Here is a 17969-nt window from a genome sequence, read left to right as displayed (position 1 = left end):
CAGCTAGCAGTAGGATTAAAGCTCAATCCTTTTTTTATTGCCTTGGGAATAATTTGTATTGCAGGAAAAACATATGGAATGTTTGCTACAGTTCAGTAAGAAGGCTACTGTCTACTGAAGGAAGACAAATGCTAGCTAAATTGCTCTCAGCTTGAATATGTGTATGACCAGAGCTCCACAGAAGCCCATCTACTGTGGGTCATCTGCAGGCCAGATGTGGGCCACATTCTCAGAGGCATCCATTAGTAGGACCACAGGAAAAAAGTGATTTGAAGAGAGATTTCTTCTGAAAACATCAGGTTAGAGTCTGTATGGTATCTTGATGTATCATTACTGGATTGCAGAGGGCTTCATTCTCTACCTGGCAAATGGGAGTTGAGCTAAGATACATGATGCCATTAATTCCAGGAGCCTCAGGAACACAAGAACTAGGTATTGACTGGACACCACCAAGCATTTCCTGAGATCCTTCTTGAGGAAGGTCAACTTTTGCTATTGTTGATACTATGCATTCTCCAACTAGGGGTCATCTTTTGAGTAGAACTGAAAATGGGTTTCTCTTGGCTTATCCTTACACCCTGTAAGTCTTTGGCAAACCAGACTGTACACTCCACAGCATCTGCTCCCTCACTAACCAATCACTGAAGTATTGGAAGAGGTGGATACTAAGCCTCAAGTGAACTGCCACCAAATTTAGGGCAGTTAGGAAATAACTTGAGTGTAGCAGGAAGGTCAAACTAGATTTTCATGGCTTGAGCTAAAGAGATCTCCTGGAAGGTCTCAGTATCTTCAACAGAAGAGAAGGGGATAGGCAACACAGAAATTGGTAAAGAGTAAGGAAACTTCTCAGTCTTCTGTCCCTCCTCTTCCTCCAATTCAGAAGATACTCTGTTCAGGATACTTAGGAAATAGCAAACACAGTGGCAACATTTTTACCTTCCTTGCTTTTTGAAAGATGCCTTTAAGAGGACTGAAGATGGCAACTGATGCTACATGTTAAAGGAAAGCTGAACTGTCCATAAGATTGTTAACTTGACATCTCTTTTCCCTACATGGGTGGGAAAGTCCAGGGGCACAAGAATCAATCTTCATGCAACAGAAGAGTAGGGAAACCGGCACTAGGGAAGTAATAATGACAGAAAAGGAAAATCTAACATTAGGAATAGACTGGATTTTAGATTTGCAGGACACAAAAGAAGGGGAGAATTCAACAGCATCAAAAAAAAGCTGAACTATTATCCTTGGAGATAGATGCTCAAATGAGAATAGGAAATGTTCTTGTCTTGGCAAGTGCTGGATCTGAGAACCAACCAAATCCGAGGACCCATTCAAGGAACAATCTTCTCTTTTATTGAATCTTCCAATTGGTAAAAATAAAATAAATAAATAAAATAAAATAAAAATAAATAATTGGAGATATACCAATCTCCTAGAACTGGAAGGGACCTTGCAAGGTCACTGAGTCCAGCCCCCTGCCTTCACTAGCAGGACCAATTTTTGCCCCAGATCCCTAAGTGGCCCCCTCAAGGATTGAACTCACAACCCTGGGTTTAGCAGGCCAATGCTCAAACCACGGAGCTATCCCTCCCTCACTATGGGGCTCCTTTGGGAAAACGTAGAGGAAACCCCAAGATCGTTCCTGAGGCAAACCGATGGACTGGAATTCCACATTGATCAGTGGATTCAAGCCTCCTGAATTTGAAGGAATGATGGTATTTGTATCTGGAGTGTCTTCTATACAACGAGATGAACTCAGATGCTATGGTGATGCAAGCCACATAAGTACCTAAATGAATAGATCAGCTCCATGTATATAAGGCTCAGAGGACTGCTTTGAGAGTTCTCCCTCAAAGTGCCAAGACATGATCTTTAAAAATGCAGAAATCAGTACCAGACACTCTTGGTACTCCAAATGGGTTATTCAATCCCAACATTTGTTTCCTTTTCTCCCTTCAGATGAACAAAGATTTGAAGTCTAAGTATTTCCTATGACCAAGGCAAAAGACAGTTATACCTTTCATTCTGATTATCACATTCTTCTTTCCACACCATTACACATTCTCTTCTATTTCTGATTACTATAAACACTTTTTTTAAAAAATCAAAGTTAGTAGTTAGGGCTGGTGTCCTTAGCCTTTGTTTGCCAGAAGCTGGGAATGGGCGACAAGGGATAGATCACTTGATGATTCCCTGTTCTGTTCATCCCCTCTGGGGCACCTGGGCACTGGCCACTGTCAGAAGACAGGACACTGGGCTATATGGACCTTTAGCCTGACCCAGTATGGCTGTTCTTATTCTTAGTAGCCACAGCCACTCCACATTGGTTAGAGCAGCTGGGAAGGCATCATGTGCAATGTGATACCTCATAAATTTAAAGGTTTGATCCTGCAGTCCTTTACTTTGGGACTGGACAATATGTTTAATTTAAATGGCTACCATTATTTTATCTCAACTGTTCACTTCCACTTCCTGGGACGTCTGTTATTACTGAAATATAATAAAGTTTGACACTCTCCCATTCTGCAATTAATTTGATCTCTCTCTCTCTCTCATGAATGCGTGCAACCTGGCTAAAAGTACCGCAAATTTATAACATTATTTTCCCATTAGCTTTTTGCCCTCTCGTCTGCTTGTCCCAACTCTTCAAAACTAGCTTGGTCACTCATCTGTTTTCCAAAATGGGTTTTCCCAAGAATTCAATAGAGAAATGAAAGTCATCATTTCAGTACCTTTTCAGGCAGTTCACCTAACTTTCCTCCTGCCTCTCTGAGGCCCAGTTCTCTCCATACATCTGCTACCATTATTGCCCACTGTAAACAGATTGAGCATGTAGCAGTGTCTGATCGTGGGAGAAAGGAAGGTAGAAAGCTTAAGAGTTTCAACATATGAATGATTAACCATTTTAGGGTAAAAAAAAAGCCTACTTTAAAATATAACTGCATGATAGCATGATAACTGGGCCTGAACATAGGAAAGAAAGTCTTACTCCCTATGCTCAGTCTCTTCTCTTGCTGTTCTGCTCTGTTGTCCAGGACACAAAATCCCCATCTGACATGTTTTCTGCTGGTGCTTGAGAGATCAGGATTCTGGCAAAGCCTGTAGGTTTCACTGTTGTCCATGAGAGGTTATCCACTTAAGTCTAAACACACTACATGTTTAGAGCCCACCAAGTTTTTCCCCCCACTCCTGTTTCTAACATTGGGATGTGTGCTGCCAGTCAACAACACAATCCTGCTTGAAGAAGTAGAAATGCAGTTTTACAGAAAAGATCTTAGAACATTTTACTACACTATCACCATGCAGAATAGCATCAAAGCGGTGCAACAAAAAGAGCAACACAAGATCAATCATTTGGAAGTGAAACCCCTAAGTGACATAGGCCTTTAAAACAGATGAATACTGAGCAATTGTGGGCACATCAAACATATTGGCATGTCAGGTTAATGCAGAGTTTGTAGGAGGAGACTAAACTCATTTCAAATCATGACTATTAATATTTAACCCGGTGTAAGGTGAGAGTCAGGGAAGTTTATCCATTATGCCACATAGCTCAGACACTTTTTTCCAATCATATATTGAATAACCAATGATTAAAGTAAAGAGGACTTTTTAAAGATTATCTTTTGGAAGTTTTTCAATATTTTCTAGGATTGTAAGTGTCCATATTCCCTTTAATAGGATTTTGACTACAGCAGAACCCCATTTACCTGAGCCTCCATTTTCCAGCTCTCTGCATGAATTGAACCACCAGTGTGCGCACACAGGAATACGGAAAATTGATGCTTTAGTCCCGGCCCCCACCACCCAGGGCTGAAGCATATAACTTAGCTTCACAGGGGCCACTGTGGTGTGAGGCCCCAGGCAATTGCAACAGAAAGGTTGATAAACACTGTTGTAGACAGTCGCTATAATGTTCAGGGTTAGAGTGTAAAAATGACCAGTTCCTGTACAACTTGTTAAAAACTCACATTGGTTTTCTTGTTATTAAATGAACAAAACATTATTTGAAAGAACTAAGGGTTGGTATATTGTGTTAAGAGAAAGGGGGTAATGTCTGAATGCTTTTCCAAGATGGGGCAGCTAGTTTAAAAGCAACTCCGCATCTTAAAACAGATAAAACTCTTTGCCCAGTCTCCTGATTAGCTGAATTTTTTATTATCCAGTCTGGCCCCAGTCCCAATTAGACCGGATAAACAGGGTTCCACTGTATTTGGTGCTACACTGAGCAGGTTTTTCCAATCTAGACAGTTCAATCAACATCAGTGTAACTTTTATGCTAAACATCTTTGATGCAAAGTGTCAGTGTTGACATTCGAATGGCGACCTCAAAAAGTGCTGATGCTCATGTAGTGCTAAAGAGAGGCACAAAGGAAAAACCGTTTTTTCCTTCCCCTTTGAGTACAAGGAGATGGTCAAGTTTCTCAATCCTCCTGTGTAGGACAGAACAGTTTAAATAGGAGATGTTGCAAATCTCAAACTTAGTTTACATCAACACAAGTAGTTCCAGACATTTCTTTCACACTTATTTTAAAAGTGAAATGGGCTCAAAATTCAGAACCCCTTGAGTAATGAGTCTTAAATAACTGACAGAGCTTTGAACAGGAATAAAGTTTCAAATTCCCACAATACAACAGTTTAAACTCTTTCTTTCTGCCTCATACAGAGAAAAGTTTTCAAAGCACTAACACACAATGCAGAGGTAACAATTTAAGGAGATTAAAAAAGTGAAATCTGTTCAATATTCTAGTTCTTGGCAAAGACAAAGCAAGCAACTAATTTTTTTTAAGGCTGTATATAATGGTAGTTGCCTTGAGACATGTCTTAAGGTCTTTTTGGACTGAAGCCACGCATTACAGTGATAGACTCAAAGCGCTCAATCTATTTAGCTTAACAAAGAAAAGGTTAAGGAGTGACTGGATCAGAGTCATGGGGAACAAATATTTGATAATTGTCTCTTCAATCTAGCAGACAAAGGTACAACAAGATACAATGGTTGGAAATTGAAGCTAGACAAATTCAGATTGGAAATAAGGCATGAATTTTTAACAGTTAAGGTAAATAACCATTGGAACAATTTACAAAGCATTGTGGTGGATTCTCCATCACTGACAATAAAATCAAGTTTGGACATTCTTCTAAAAGATATGCTCTAGTTCAAAGATAAATTGTTTCAGGGAAGTTCTATGTCCTGTGTTATATAGGAAGTCAGACTACATGATCACAGTGGTCCTTTTTGGCCTTGGAATCTATGGTAACTCTACATCAGGGGTAGGCAACCTATGGCACAAGTGCCAAAGGCGGCACACAAGCTGATTTTCAGTGGCACTCACACTGCCTGGGTCCTGGCCACCGGTTCGGAGGGGCTCTGCATTTTAATTTAATTTTAAATGAAGCTTCTTAAACATTTTAAAAACCTTATTTACTTTAAATACAACAATAGTTTAGTTATATATTGTAGACTTATAGAAAGAGACCTTCTAAAAACGTTAAAATGTTTTAACGCGAAACCTTAAATCAGAGTGAATAAATGAAGACTCGGCACAGCACTTCTGAAAGGTTGCCGACCCCTGCTCTACATGCACAAATGCACCTGCTCCAATACTAGAGTACAGTATTAATATTGCAGAGGTTGGCCAGTGGAACCCCCCACCCGCACTGTGCTTAGTAGCACAGATGCTTGTGTCACTATCTCCAGTCCCTCCTAGTTAAATCTTTTGGAGGGACAATATTAAGGAATGCTGATGCTAGATTTTAGTAGTTGCACTTCTACTTTCTGACAAAGCATGTTCATTCATAGATTGAGAAAAGAGTCTTTTCTTTTAAATTAAATTGATTACCTTTCTGTTTCATATTGGCAGGCAACTAGTTTTCTATTTTGTTGTTTTCTGCCAATATAATAGAAACACCATGAAGTGAATTTTTAAAAATGCTTTCCTCAGCAGTGACTTAACAGGCTGGCTCCCAATGTAAGAATACAACTGAGCTAACATCCAACATCAGCTCCGGTAGCATCGGGGGTTGGGGAGAGGAGAGAGAATGACAAGAAACTGAAAAAAAAATGTCTGCACCATAGTCACAGACTGGGCACTGGCCCGTACAGTAATGCACAGTTATAGCAGTTGTCACTTTTTGTTTTATAAAATGGTTCCCTTCTCCAAAGCAGGACAGTGGGGAATCTATATCAGAACCCAGGAAGAAGCAGAAACATAATTCACTTTACTCAAGTCTTGTAACTCCTAACCATTCTAAGTGCCTTTCCTATAGTCAGCAACCCATGAACGTGCTCTTAAACCAAATAGCCTTTTAATTTTATCATGAAGAATTCTATGTAGTTGTAGCAAAATAAAAGTCAGACAGTTCAATTTTAAAATTCATTAAATTTGATAATGGGGGGGGAGGGAGGAAACAAAACAAAAAAAAAAAAAACTTACTTGACAACAATTTAGGAATCTGTGGTTGGCCACCTAGAAGTGGTCTGTATGGGTTTCCCTGATAAGCCCCAAGTGGTGCTGCATTACTGTAGACTCCACTTCCTGACTGTCCTCTTTCCCGTGACATTGCATGGCTGTAATGTAAAAGAAATGGAAAGTAGTACAAACGTTATTTTCTCAACGTCTTCTTACTAGAACAGCTGCTACCAAGTCAATCAAATATGACAGCTTCTCCAGTGTACTGATGGAGATGCTCATGAGCAGTGCAGCAATGCACCACCTGTAAGGGTCCCATGCACAAATGTGAAACTCACATTTTATGACCTAGTTGGTTACTGTGAAAATTATCTTATGCCACAGCTTGTCAAAGAAAAGTAGTTTTTTTTGGGGGGGGGAGAGGGGGAGGGAGGGGGAGGAGGGGTTTGCACAAACAGTGTAAAAGTTTAGGTAACTATCATACGTATTCTGTAGAAAAAAATGAAAATGCAGATACATTTAAGAGCTGTTTCATTGTTTCTGTGTAGAAGTACCTTCACTAAGATTTTGAAGTTGGTTTGTTCGGGAATTTTCTTGTATTTTTAATTAATAAGACGTTCTCAACATAGCTATCGTTTTGTGACTGCAAAGCATGGCAAGAGGGAAGGTGATTCATGTGCACTTGCAGTGAAACAATTCTATTTCCCAGGGTGTGAATGGGAGGAAGAGTGTTGCTTGCAACTTGTCACTCCTCATCTTTCTTCCAGGCCACAATTCAATGGACAGAGGCTCCCACTTTCCTACCCCAAGCCTCTTATCTATCTCTAGTGCCTTTGTCTTCCTCCTTGAGAAAGAGGTTGAAGCCCAGCTGTTCAAACGGTTGGGACAGTCTGGACTGGCTGTTTGGTAATGTTAATGTTAACCTCCTTTAAAGCATTTTCTGTACTTCTACACCGATAATACTCAATAGTGGCTTGTTAGCTCTACTCATTCTCCCCAACAAGCGGATTCAAAATTGTACATGCCTGCCTGTGCACCTCAGCTTAGAAAAATACAAACCTAACCATTAGTTTCCGATGTATAATTTCAGATCATTCCCTTTGCTTGCAGCATTACTATACAAGATTCCTAAATACTCAGAAAAATCATTTGGAATTTTGGAGCCACATCATCGGTTAAGCTTGGTGAACTGACTTCCATCTTTGTTCAAAGTACTACCAAAATCAAATAGATTATGGCAGACCACATGAACTTTGAACGAACGTCATTTAAGAAAACAAAAACATGGAAGACATCCCAGTTCTAGTTACACAATCTTAACTATTACTTCTGTGTAATATTCTCCTTGTAATCTCCAGTACTTCAAAGGAGTACTGGAGAAGCAGAAGTTGAAGAAACACAGCAGGAAAGCCAATTAGAAATACTTTACAGAAAAAATTATCAAACAGAAGAATGTAAGCCTACTATAAAATTCAAGTATTTAAGAACATTTTGAAAATGTAACTCATCAGTACTGATTTTCAATATATAATTGTTTAAATGACCTACATATAAATACCAACTTTAACCACAGATCATTGTATATTCCTTTATTATTAAAAAAGGGAAGATAAAAGGCATCTCAGCAAAGCAGTTAAGGACAGCTACTTTCACTAAGTGTTTCCACTGCTACTCACCCTAAAGTTCTGAATGCCGACTGGTCCAAATGAACTGGCCTTCTGTCTCGATTAAAACCAAGCTGGGGTCTCCAAGGCCTGCCATTATTGTTGGTTTTTTCCCAGTCACCCGGCTTCAGAACTGGTGCAGGTTTTCTGAATATTAAAAAGAAGAGACAACAATAGTTTGTTTCTCTATGCAACATTATAAAAATGAAGGAAAAAAATGACAATTACTTACTTTGCTCCAGGTAATACTACAGCCTTGAAAACAAAGTCTTCTTGAAATTGTGGATCTTTGAAATTGATACTAAGAGAAAAAAATATTTGAGATTGTTATGCTGGATATACATTTGGCCTGATAAGTAAGATTAAACTATCCTAATGAAATAGCAGTTTGCTGCATTATTTACAGAAGTGATGCAGCGTACTTAACTGAATTATTTTTTCTAATTGCCAAGTTATTGGTGTGCTGTTTATCCATCAACCCAAAACTTCCAGCAAAAAGTGCAGGCAAGGGCATATGGGATACACTGGCTCAAACAGCCCCCAATATACTTCAGAGAGATGCCTCTCGCCCTGCACTAGATGTCAGCCCAGGAATGGATGTGGAGTTGTTAGTCCCACATGCAATAGGGAAAGGGCACCTTGCAAGCCCTTAAACATGGTAGGCCCAAACCAAAGCTCTAGCTAAGAAGATCATTCATTTTAGAGCTCATCTTTGGGGATCCTATGTACCAATAGAGTGAAAACAATCCTGTGGTGCAGAAGCACATCCACCAGCACCTGAGGAAAAGAAGCGGACTGAAGATCCCACACGGTATTTCACATTCTAGCAGAAATTAGCAATGCACAGAAGCAGAGTCAACCTGTGGAACTCCTTGCCAGAGGATGTTGTGAAGGCCAAGACTAACAGGATTCAAAAAAGAACTAGATAAGTTCATGGAGGATAGGTCCATCAATGGCTATTAGCCAGGATGGCAGGAATGGCGTCCCTAGCGTCTGTTTGCCAGAAGCTGTGAATGAGCGACAGGGGATGGATCACTTGATGATTACTTGTTCTGTTCACTCCCTCTGGGGCACCTGGCATTGGACACTGTCGGTAGACAGGATACTAGGCTAGCTGGACCTTTGGTCTGACCCAGTAGGGACATTCTTATGTAATGCTTGCTTGGTGGGCAGACTGAGAGGTAAAGAGACTTAGATTGTAAGCTCCTTGGTTCTGTGCTAGTACAGCACCTAACATAATGGGATGTCAGTCTCTGACTAGGGCTCCTAGGTGCTACGTGAATACAAATAATAAACAAGGAAAGGAAGCAAGAAAAAAAGAGAGTAAATAAAGGAAAGTCTTTATTAATCAGTATTTAATATTCTTGTATCTGCATATTTTCCCTCTGGAAAGGGAGGGGGAGGGAGTACTGAAAGAAAGGGCCAACTGTGCACTCGAGGAAGAATCTTCTGGCCAGCTAGCAAAGGGCTGGTGGGACTCTTCCACGGAACGGTACCATTTCCCCTTGCATTTGATGAAGGACGCCCCAATTCCCAACTGAGCTGCCTGCCGTTCCCATACATGGATATGTACGTTGGCTTCAGTGGCACTCTATAGACTCAGTACTGTAAGCTGTTCACGGTGACGGGAGCACACTATTCTGGCTACCCTGGGCCAGTGGAACAGCCCCTGGAATTGGGGAGGGTGGGGTGGAAAGGTATACCCCTTCCCCCCAAGTGTGCTGGGCACAGCTCTGGCACACCTGAGGATATGGCACTCTGGCTCGGCCTTAACCAAGGAAGGCCTGGTGCCAATTGATGCAAGTCACTCTGAATCATTCTGAAGAGCTGTTGCATGGGAAGTGACCAGAGCCTAGTTTCCCATCTCTTCTAGCCCTTGGTGACACACAGAGTACCTGCTGAGAAGCTTAGCCTCACCCAGGCATCAGAGACAATGTATGTGTGGGTCCAGCATCGACATTGTTGAATCACACGGAGCGCATCATTTGAAACCTGTTATCTCACTGGCTACCTTATGACAATGCAGGGTACCCACCGCACTGAGAGGAATAATGAAAAAGGAGAACTAAGAGGGAAACAGCAATAAATCTACTCTAACTATAATAAATGTTTGTTTTCAACATGGAAAACATGTCAGAAAGAAAACCAGCTGGAGGCTAGAGGGATTCTGACTACATGCTCAGGTGGCTGGAAAGAACTGCAGGGTGGTGCCATGAGTCTTGATACAAACTAGGGTCAAAGCCTTTGGTAATCTCACAGGAGCACTGCACCAAGGAAGGAAAGGCTTACAGCAGAAAAAATATGCTGAGGCAGGTATAGTACTTGAAGCTACTTTTAACTTGTTACTAGAAAATGACCAAATTCCCATTTGACCATGTCGTCCTTTTAATAATATCCTGAACATTTCAGTCTTGGACTGCCTGCAAGCAGATAGTTCTATCTAACTGAGCCATGCTATACCCTATTTGAGACTAGGGAGTACACAGACCATGACTGATTTTCACTATCTCAAATATTTTATGTATCTCCAGAAGTGAAAGGTTACAGGTGCAACATTAGACACCCACTATTGTAATGCAACAACTTAAAGCAAATCAGAATGACCTACAGCATTCTGGTTCTAAATCAATTTACTGTCAAGTGCATGAGTAATTCAGTCTTTTGTGACTAAAGATTTACCCTTGGAAAATTTGTATGGTTCTGGGAGGACAATAGTATGCTTCATGATGAATAAAGAACATCATGGTTAAGGCAAAGTCAACATTTATTCCTACATATGCTGCAACAAATAGTAGGCCAAATCGAAAGAAATGTGGCTACAGGTGAAGATTTCACAACGAGTGGGATACTTGTTTTTTCTGTCACTTGGTCTTCTCTGAGAAGACATCTGTCAATCTGTACCAACATTACTGGTCGGGCCCCGCACACATAGATGCGGCCCTATGCATTCAAAGTAGGCCCATAAACACTACCAGGTGCCACCAGCCTCAAAGAGAAAGCTGGAATGACAGAATACAGGAGGACTGCCATGCATTAGCAGATGGATTATCTGTGAAGACTTCAATTTACAGATGAAAAGTGGTCCCATTCTCATAGGAGAATCCATCTGTCAGTCTATGGCTCTACTACAGGGACAGAGAAAGCCATAGCACAAAAGGCATAGAAAACTAAGAAGAGGGGACAGACATCCTTTAATCATCAAATGAAGGCGTCAAGTCAGAACAGCAGAAAAGATACAGGAAAGAGAATGAGCTTCCAGCAGTGATGGTATTTATTATTTTTGTTTGTAATAAAATAAGGGAAACGGCCTTCAGGATCCAGTGACCAAAGGAGTTTTCAGAGGATGCCTGTACTGTGGTATAACAGCCCTTTAAAGGCTTGTCATGGGAGCATGTGGGTCTGGCACTGCCTTATTCCAGCACTTTCTACCAAGAATACAGTTATAGGACTGGGAATTTGAGTGTTCAGGGAGAGGAATTGCTCTAGGGAGGGCAGTAATCCAAGACTGCTGCCTCTATTTAGGACCTGAGACCAGTGTGCCCAGTGTAGGGCGGTTGGTAAATCCCCATAGCACTTTGGAACTGCTAGGATAGGATATGATTACTGGACAGGGAAATTAATTTTGTCTTCTGGGTTTTGGTCTCTTGAAGGGTCTTCTTATAAAAAAGTAATAAAACTTTGCCACCAGACCCGCTGGGGAGAGTAAAGATGTGGACAAAGAAACCCAAGTGGAGAAAGTCTGTTATACCATAACTCCATAGATGTAAGCCCTTTGGTTTGCTTAAGCCCTCAACAATGTCTAAAGTGAATGAGTGGAAGGAAATGAATCCCAGACAGAGGAAAACATTTTAGACCACATCAGACCGACACTGGGTTTGACTCACTGAGAAACGTTAACTTCAGATGACCTTTGCATAGCACATGGTGCTACAAAAAGGGTCAAGCAGTAGGTGGCTTTCTAAAAAGCTACCCTATTAAGTTTTACCTTAAGAGCCCTAGAGTCATGGAGGAAGGAAAATTCCCTGGTTAAGGTAAAAAGGAGAACAAACCCTTAGAACTACTCTTCAGCTTACTGGGGAAAGCTGTAGGAAGGGTTTCTTACAGATCAGGGACTGTCCAAAGAACTGAGACGCCAACCTATTACACCGCAGTTTAACTTTAAAAAGGGATACTGTCAATTTGACTTTATTGATCTTTACCCTTACAAAAATCAATTCAGTTTGATAGAGCACCATTATAAGCAGTATGTCATGAATATTTCCTACAATATTTTTTAAACGTAAATGAAGATTTTAATATGACATGTTGGATGCATTTTTACTTGTTTATACTGTCTGAAGGACAACTCAGGTTCTGCAACCTACCATGACAAAGTTCATGCTTCATGTCAGAACACAAGTAAAGTTAACAACATTTTGTAGCTTTGGTTAACTTTAATGTTTTCTTCACATGCATATCTATGACAAGGGGCTAATTCTGTAGCAAGTTCAACAGCTACAGAACCCCAGATTACACTGGGCTTGGATTGATACATTTCAGTAAGCAAAAAAAACCCAAAACACTCCACAACCACCAGTACATTCACACAACATTAACTCACCTGATGGCAGAATTCTGTGTCAGATCACGCAACAATGGAACAGGAGACTCTACTGTCCTAATGAAAGGAAAAAAATTACCAACTTCACTTTCCCTCATTTGAGACTGTTGCTATAATTCACACGTTCCTGTCTGAACAAAGCAGTCTATAACCCACACAAACTGAAGTTCTGAAGAATTGTATCGCTTTACAATTTAACCAATGGCTAGCTGTTCTTACATCTTTTTAACAGCAGTTTCCAAAAGATGCAAGAGTTTCCTTTCTAATTAAAGTAGAGTACATTGGATGCACAGTTCTAACTAAACTGTGCCCCTTTAATCCAAGCAGTCAACAACTTGACACGCAGAAGGAAACTGCCTTTGTTATTAATCAGAAGTATGCTCCTTCTCTGAAGACAACAGCAATAAAAGCCCCACTCCCTGCTTCATACTCCTGCCTGTGATCAGTTTCAGAGTACTACATAGCTTACTGGATCAACCTTTAGGTCATCAACAAGTGCTATGCACCCCCTGGTTGGGCAGTCATCACCATCTACTTGTTAGTTCCTTTTGACCAAAAACTGCAGCTTCAGTAAACCAAGGTATAGGCAAGTGTGTATTACCACCCTCAGAAAACATGAATTCCAGGAGAATACTTCTAAGTATAAAATGGCAATAGATCCCTTCTCCTGGGCTGCATCTATGCTAGGAAATTTTAGCAAAAACTTGCCACTGATTTACAGCTGCACCAATGATAGACTTATGAGAGGACTCGTGTAGACAGTGCTTCCATAACTTGGTGCCTTGAGTGCACTACAGGTCCCACAACTGCTTAGCATTCAATCTTCCAGAGCCTCACCTGCACTACCGCTCCCTTCGGTGCAGCTTTAATTCGGCAGGAAATTTTGATAAAATTCCTCAATGTTTACATGACCCGGAAGTGGGGATCTATATTAGCCACTCTTGCCTAAGTTACATTAGTTGACCAACACAAATCAGGGTGACTGGGAAGAAGTTATTCTTAGAGGAGCTTCCCTGTTGTGTTTAATCAAAGTTTATCAGAGCTTTCAGCATCTTATTTACATGGGTTTCACAAACTAACTTAATACATCATTTAAAAAGCTCTGTGTTAATGAATGTTTTAAAAATTACGCATCGAAAGGGTATGCTCCTAATTTACTGCTAGGCCCTAGACAGAAAACTAAGCATGCTTTTCTCTGGGTTATTCTCTAGTGAATTTAACAATAGTATGAAGACAAATGATATAAAATTTCGATGGGCATGATCCAACAAAGCACACAGTGCTGCAACCTCAACATCAGACTGGAACAAGATTCTCCTGATGTACTGAAAGATGATCAGACACCCAAACACCACAAGATTATTGAAGACAGTAGGCCCACTTATGATCTCTCCCTCCCTCCCCCCCACCGCCACTAGCTCTTCATCTGTTAAAGTTTATCATATAGTACGTGGTGCACAGTATTCTCTTCATATCAAATACATAAGACAGGTCTCTCACAGAAGGCAAATAATGAAATTAGGATGACCTCAGTTGATTTCATAAGTAATGAAGACACTTTCTCGAGCATGTTAAAGCCCACTACCTTCCAGAGCTCTTAAGCCAAACCCTTCCAAAGCAGAGCAATGCAATGGGACTGGAAAACCATAAACACTAGTTGAAGTTTTATATGGATAATAGCAAGCAACCTGCTTTGAACTCTAATGGAAACAGTACTTAATTCCAAAGCCAAGTATTTAGAGACATCAGACTTTTCTGGGTTTTTGTTGGGGAGTGGGGGAGTTTTGTTTTAGTTCAGACACAGCTAAAGGAAGTATCCTTCAGCGGCAAACAACTCAGACTGAAAGCTATACTCACTGATCTGGAAGAACTGCATTTTCATTCAGAGTAAGTTTTCCCTGGATTCCATGGCACAGTTCAGGGGGTATATCCATTGGCTACAGAAAAAATATTTTTTCAGCTGAAGCAGACAACCACACCACTCTCTCCCACAAATGCAATAACCTTAGAACAAATGTAACATACCTCTGTGCTACTGGATTTGTACAGTTCTAAAACAAAGTCACAAAGCAAGTGATGTTTTCCAACAAACAGAACATCGCCACCAAGACTATTTCTTCTGTCTAGAATAGGAGAAAAGGAAAATAGCATGGTAATTCAGCATGAAGGAGATTTAAAGCAGCAATATATGCCAAGACAGCACCATTTTGTTGACAGGTGTGTGCAGTAGCTCACTAACTCTCTACTGAAAGTTTCATTTCTGTTAAGAAGAGACTGTAATGCACACTCCATTGATATAAGTCCAAATTCTTCTCTATAGCTTGCACTTTTGAGGGGGATATGGGTCTCAATCAAGGAAATATTTATCTGTTAATTATTTGCAATGGTGTGACCACACTTGTACAAACAAATCAATGTGGCCCTATCTTCTGTCCATCAGAAAGGAGATATCCAATCGGAATTAGGAGCTCATGCTTAGCTCTGACTATCTGCTTTGTGGAAGAAGTCTCCTAGGTTAATGACTTGCAAAGCTGCAAAATATAGATTAGTCTGCTCTTATCCTGTAGGGATCTGTGTGTTAGTATGCCCTAACTTTCCACCCAATAGGCCAAAATGCAGAGCAATATGAAAGCAGGGAGAGGTCCTAGGGAAGCGACCTTTTCCCCAACTAGCCCATAAAAGTAATTTCTTCACCATGACTAGGATCTGAACGCAGGCTTCTAGGTTCTTCTCCCCGGCATCCAGAAGCAGAGGAACTGCTGAAAGGTCTGAGAAGGGAATTGTCTCTATGTAGGATCAAACACATGTCTTGAGGCTTCCCTGGGCCTCTGATGACTGACCCAAGTTTCAGGATTTTTTTTCCCCCAAGGATGGCAACACTTTTCCCCTCTGTGGTATTGTTTGCATCCAAGTGCTTTTACCTCTGTTCAAGAAGAGTGCCAGAGAGGGAAGAGGCTTGGAGTGAGATGCGCTACCAAATCCAACCTCAGGTGCAGAACCAGGAGGGCACGAAAAGTTTATTTATGATTGTAATTTTTTTGAAAATGTAAGAATGACAGCTGTTGTGTTCAGGACAGAGCACTATCTGGATGACAGTGAGATGCATGGAAAGGACTCTGAGTTAGTTTTCTTTGTGGATCCTTTACTTAATAGGAGAGATTTTGAGTCAATGCCATGAAACACTGGAGAGGTCCATGCATCTAGTGAGACCACCTGTAAATTCTAAAAGGGGGATAGGACTGGGAAAGAGAAGAGATAGAGCCTTCCCATTCTTTGGCCGATTCATCCCCTGGAGGGGAAGCGGGAGATAAACACAGGTTACAACAGCCACCTACGGCAGAGGAGTCCCAGCATAGGATGGAAGAGGGACAGAAGCGAAAGCAAGCTGAAAGGAGGCTGTATGGAGGAGATTGTTAGACTGGGGAAGATAAAGCTCCAACCTACCCCCTTTGGAGCATTGGGAAGGAAACTGCTTAAGCTTGGCTGAGTCGGAATAAGGCCCTTGGATTTAGTCTCTCTAGGAGGTTAGGGCGGGAAAAGGTAATCTTGACATCCCCCTCCAAACTACTTTCCTCCTTCTCCTGTACTCGGGCATGGTGGCCAACTGCGAGATGTCCCACCCTATGGAGGTATGTTTCCTGACCTGCTGTGAGAGCACCTGCACCAGTCCCATTCCCAGTCATATTGAAGCCACCAGGGAAACTTGTAGCAATGTGGACCTGATGAACTCTGTTCATAAATGGGTCCACAACAGGAAGCTGAAGGGTGGCACTGACACCAGGGCAGAGTCTATAGTTCCTGACTGGCTTTTTTCCTCCTTCCAGCTTCTTATCCTGGCTTTCCACCCTGAAGACAGAAGCAGACTGAAAAAGCCACCTTGAGCTGGCACCTCACCTGGAAGAATCTGCCTACATGGAGCTTAGAAGCTGGTCATGAAAATTCCTGTATCCTGATTGGACACAAACTGGACCAGTGGACAGAGGACAGGTGTATCCTCATTCAGTTTTACCAGTCTCACCACAGAAAATAATTGAGTGCATTCTTTTGATTAAAATGTGTTCATCTAGCAATTACTCATTCAGGTAGGGCGTACCAGCTGAATCATTTCATACAATAACCTGAAAATTACATTTTGTGTTAAAATTCTGCTATGGATCTGCTTAATTTTAATAAGTGCAAGTGAAGGCTGATAATTCTGTTTTTATAGCAAAGATCACTCCATTTACAGCCACTGAATTATTTGTGGAGCAAAGGTTGCGGTTTGACATAAGGAAATCAATAGCAGCCATCTATTATACCCTGTTCATTTGAGTTTTAATACTGCATGAAAGATAAGTACACTAATAATGAAAGCCTTAACGATCACAGTCATCATAATGAAATATCATAATTCTTACTTTCATCGGGAGTGAGGTCAGGGTAAACCTCTTCCAGAGCAGCTCTCAGACGGCGCTCATCAACGAATGGCAACAGAGCAACGCCTAATTAAAACAAGCTATTAGTATTGATGCAAAACTTTCACAATCATTGAGCTAAGCCACCAAGTTACCCTGCTTATCTAACAACGAAAGATTAAATTGATTTCTTCCACTGAAAGGGAGAAAAAAACCCAAGCAATAGTCAAAAGGATTCAGTCAACACTGAAAACATTTTTTAATTCCAGTTTGTTCCAGAATTTTCCAAATACTTTAGGGAAAGCGTTAAAAAAAAAAATCCACCACAACACAAGCAGCTTTGACAAATATGGCAATTTTCTACAGTATCTTACTGCATTAAGTTTGTATCATTGTGGGCCAAGGACTGCATGTAATTCCATGGGGGAGCCCGTCCAGGAATTAAGAACGGTACGGGGGTTGGAGTGATTAGGAAACGGGGGTGGGATGAGTGATCTCTGATAAGCTTAGTAACATGCATGCAGGTTCTCTTATTGTTTTAATGTTTTCTCTGTAACGCTTTCACCTTCAGAGTAAGTGTGCTTGCTTAGGAAAAGCTGTGTGGTAACTTAAAACCATGGCTAATCACACTGTTTAAAGCCTCTGAGAAGGCAAAGCAGGACTGCTCTGGCAGTCTGACTTTCTATAGAAATCCCTGTAGGAAGGGGACTGGCAGCCTGGGAAAACCCCAGTGAGGAGGCACAGATGCAGGTCTCTGCCCGAGAGAGGTGATGGCTCAGGATCCTAAAAGCAGTGCCCTTGGTGGGAGGGGGAATACAGGTGCAGCATCCCTTAATTGTGAGAGCAACAATCCTAGGGTCATTTTTATATTGCATCTATTTTTACATGTTAACATTGTATGTTA

The 17969-nt window shown here is 41.1% G+C and overlaps 1 protein-coding gene across 2 annotated transcripts in view; it reads right to left on the bottom strand.

Moving 5' to 3' along the window:
- The window catches only part of XRN2 (5'-3' exoribonuclease 2), an 88312-nt gene that overhangs the window by 17407 nt on the left and 52936 nt on the right, over positions 1-17969 (bottom strand). For both annotated transcript variants that reach the window (XM_045010820.1, XM_045010821.1), the window contains 7 exons: positions 17069-17152; positions 14697-14794; positions 14529-14608; positions 12672-12728; positions 8304-8372; positions 8084-8218; positions 6432-6565 (listed from right to left, as the gene is read on the bottom strand). In XM_045010820.1, the coding sequence (XP_044866755.1) occupies positions 6432-6565; positions 8084-8218; positions 8304-8372; positions 12672-12728; positions 14529-14608; positions 14697-14794; positions 17069-17152 (657 nt within the window). The remainder of the gene's footprint in view (positions 1-6431; positions 6566-8083; positions 8219-8303; positions 8373-12671; positions 12729-14528; positions 14609-14696; positions 14795-17068; positions 17153-17969) is intronic.

Source organism: Mauremys mutica, chromosome 3, assembly GCF_020497125.1.
Source record: "Mauremys mutica isolate MM-2020 ecotype Southern chromosome 3, ASM2049712v1, whole genome shotgun sequence".
NCBI classification, from domain to species: domain Eukaryota; kingdom Metazoa; phylum Chordata; order Testudines; family Geoemydidae; genus Mauremys; species Mauremys mutica.
Note: the sequence above shows the minus strand (reverse complement) of the source record. Positions and strands in the feature narration are given on the sequence as shown.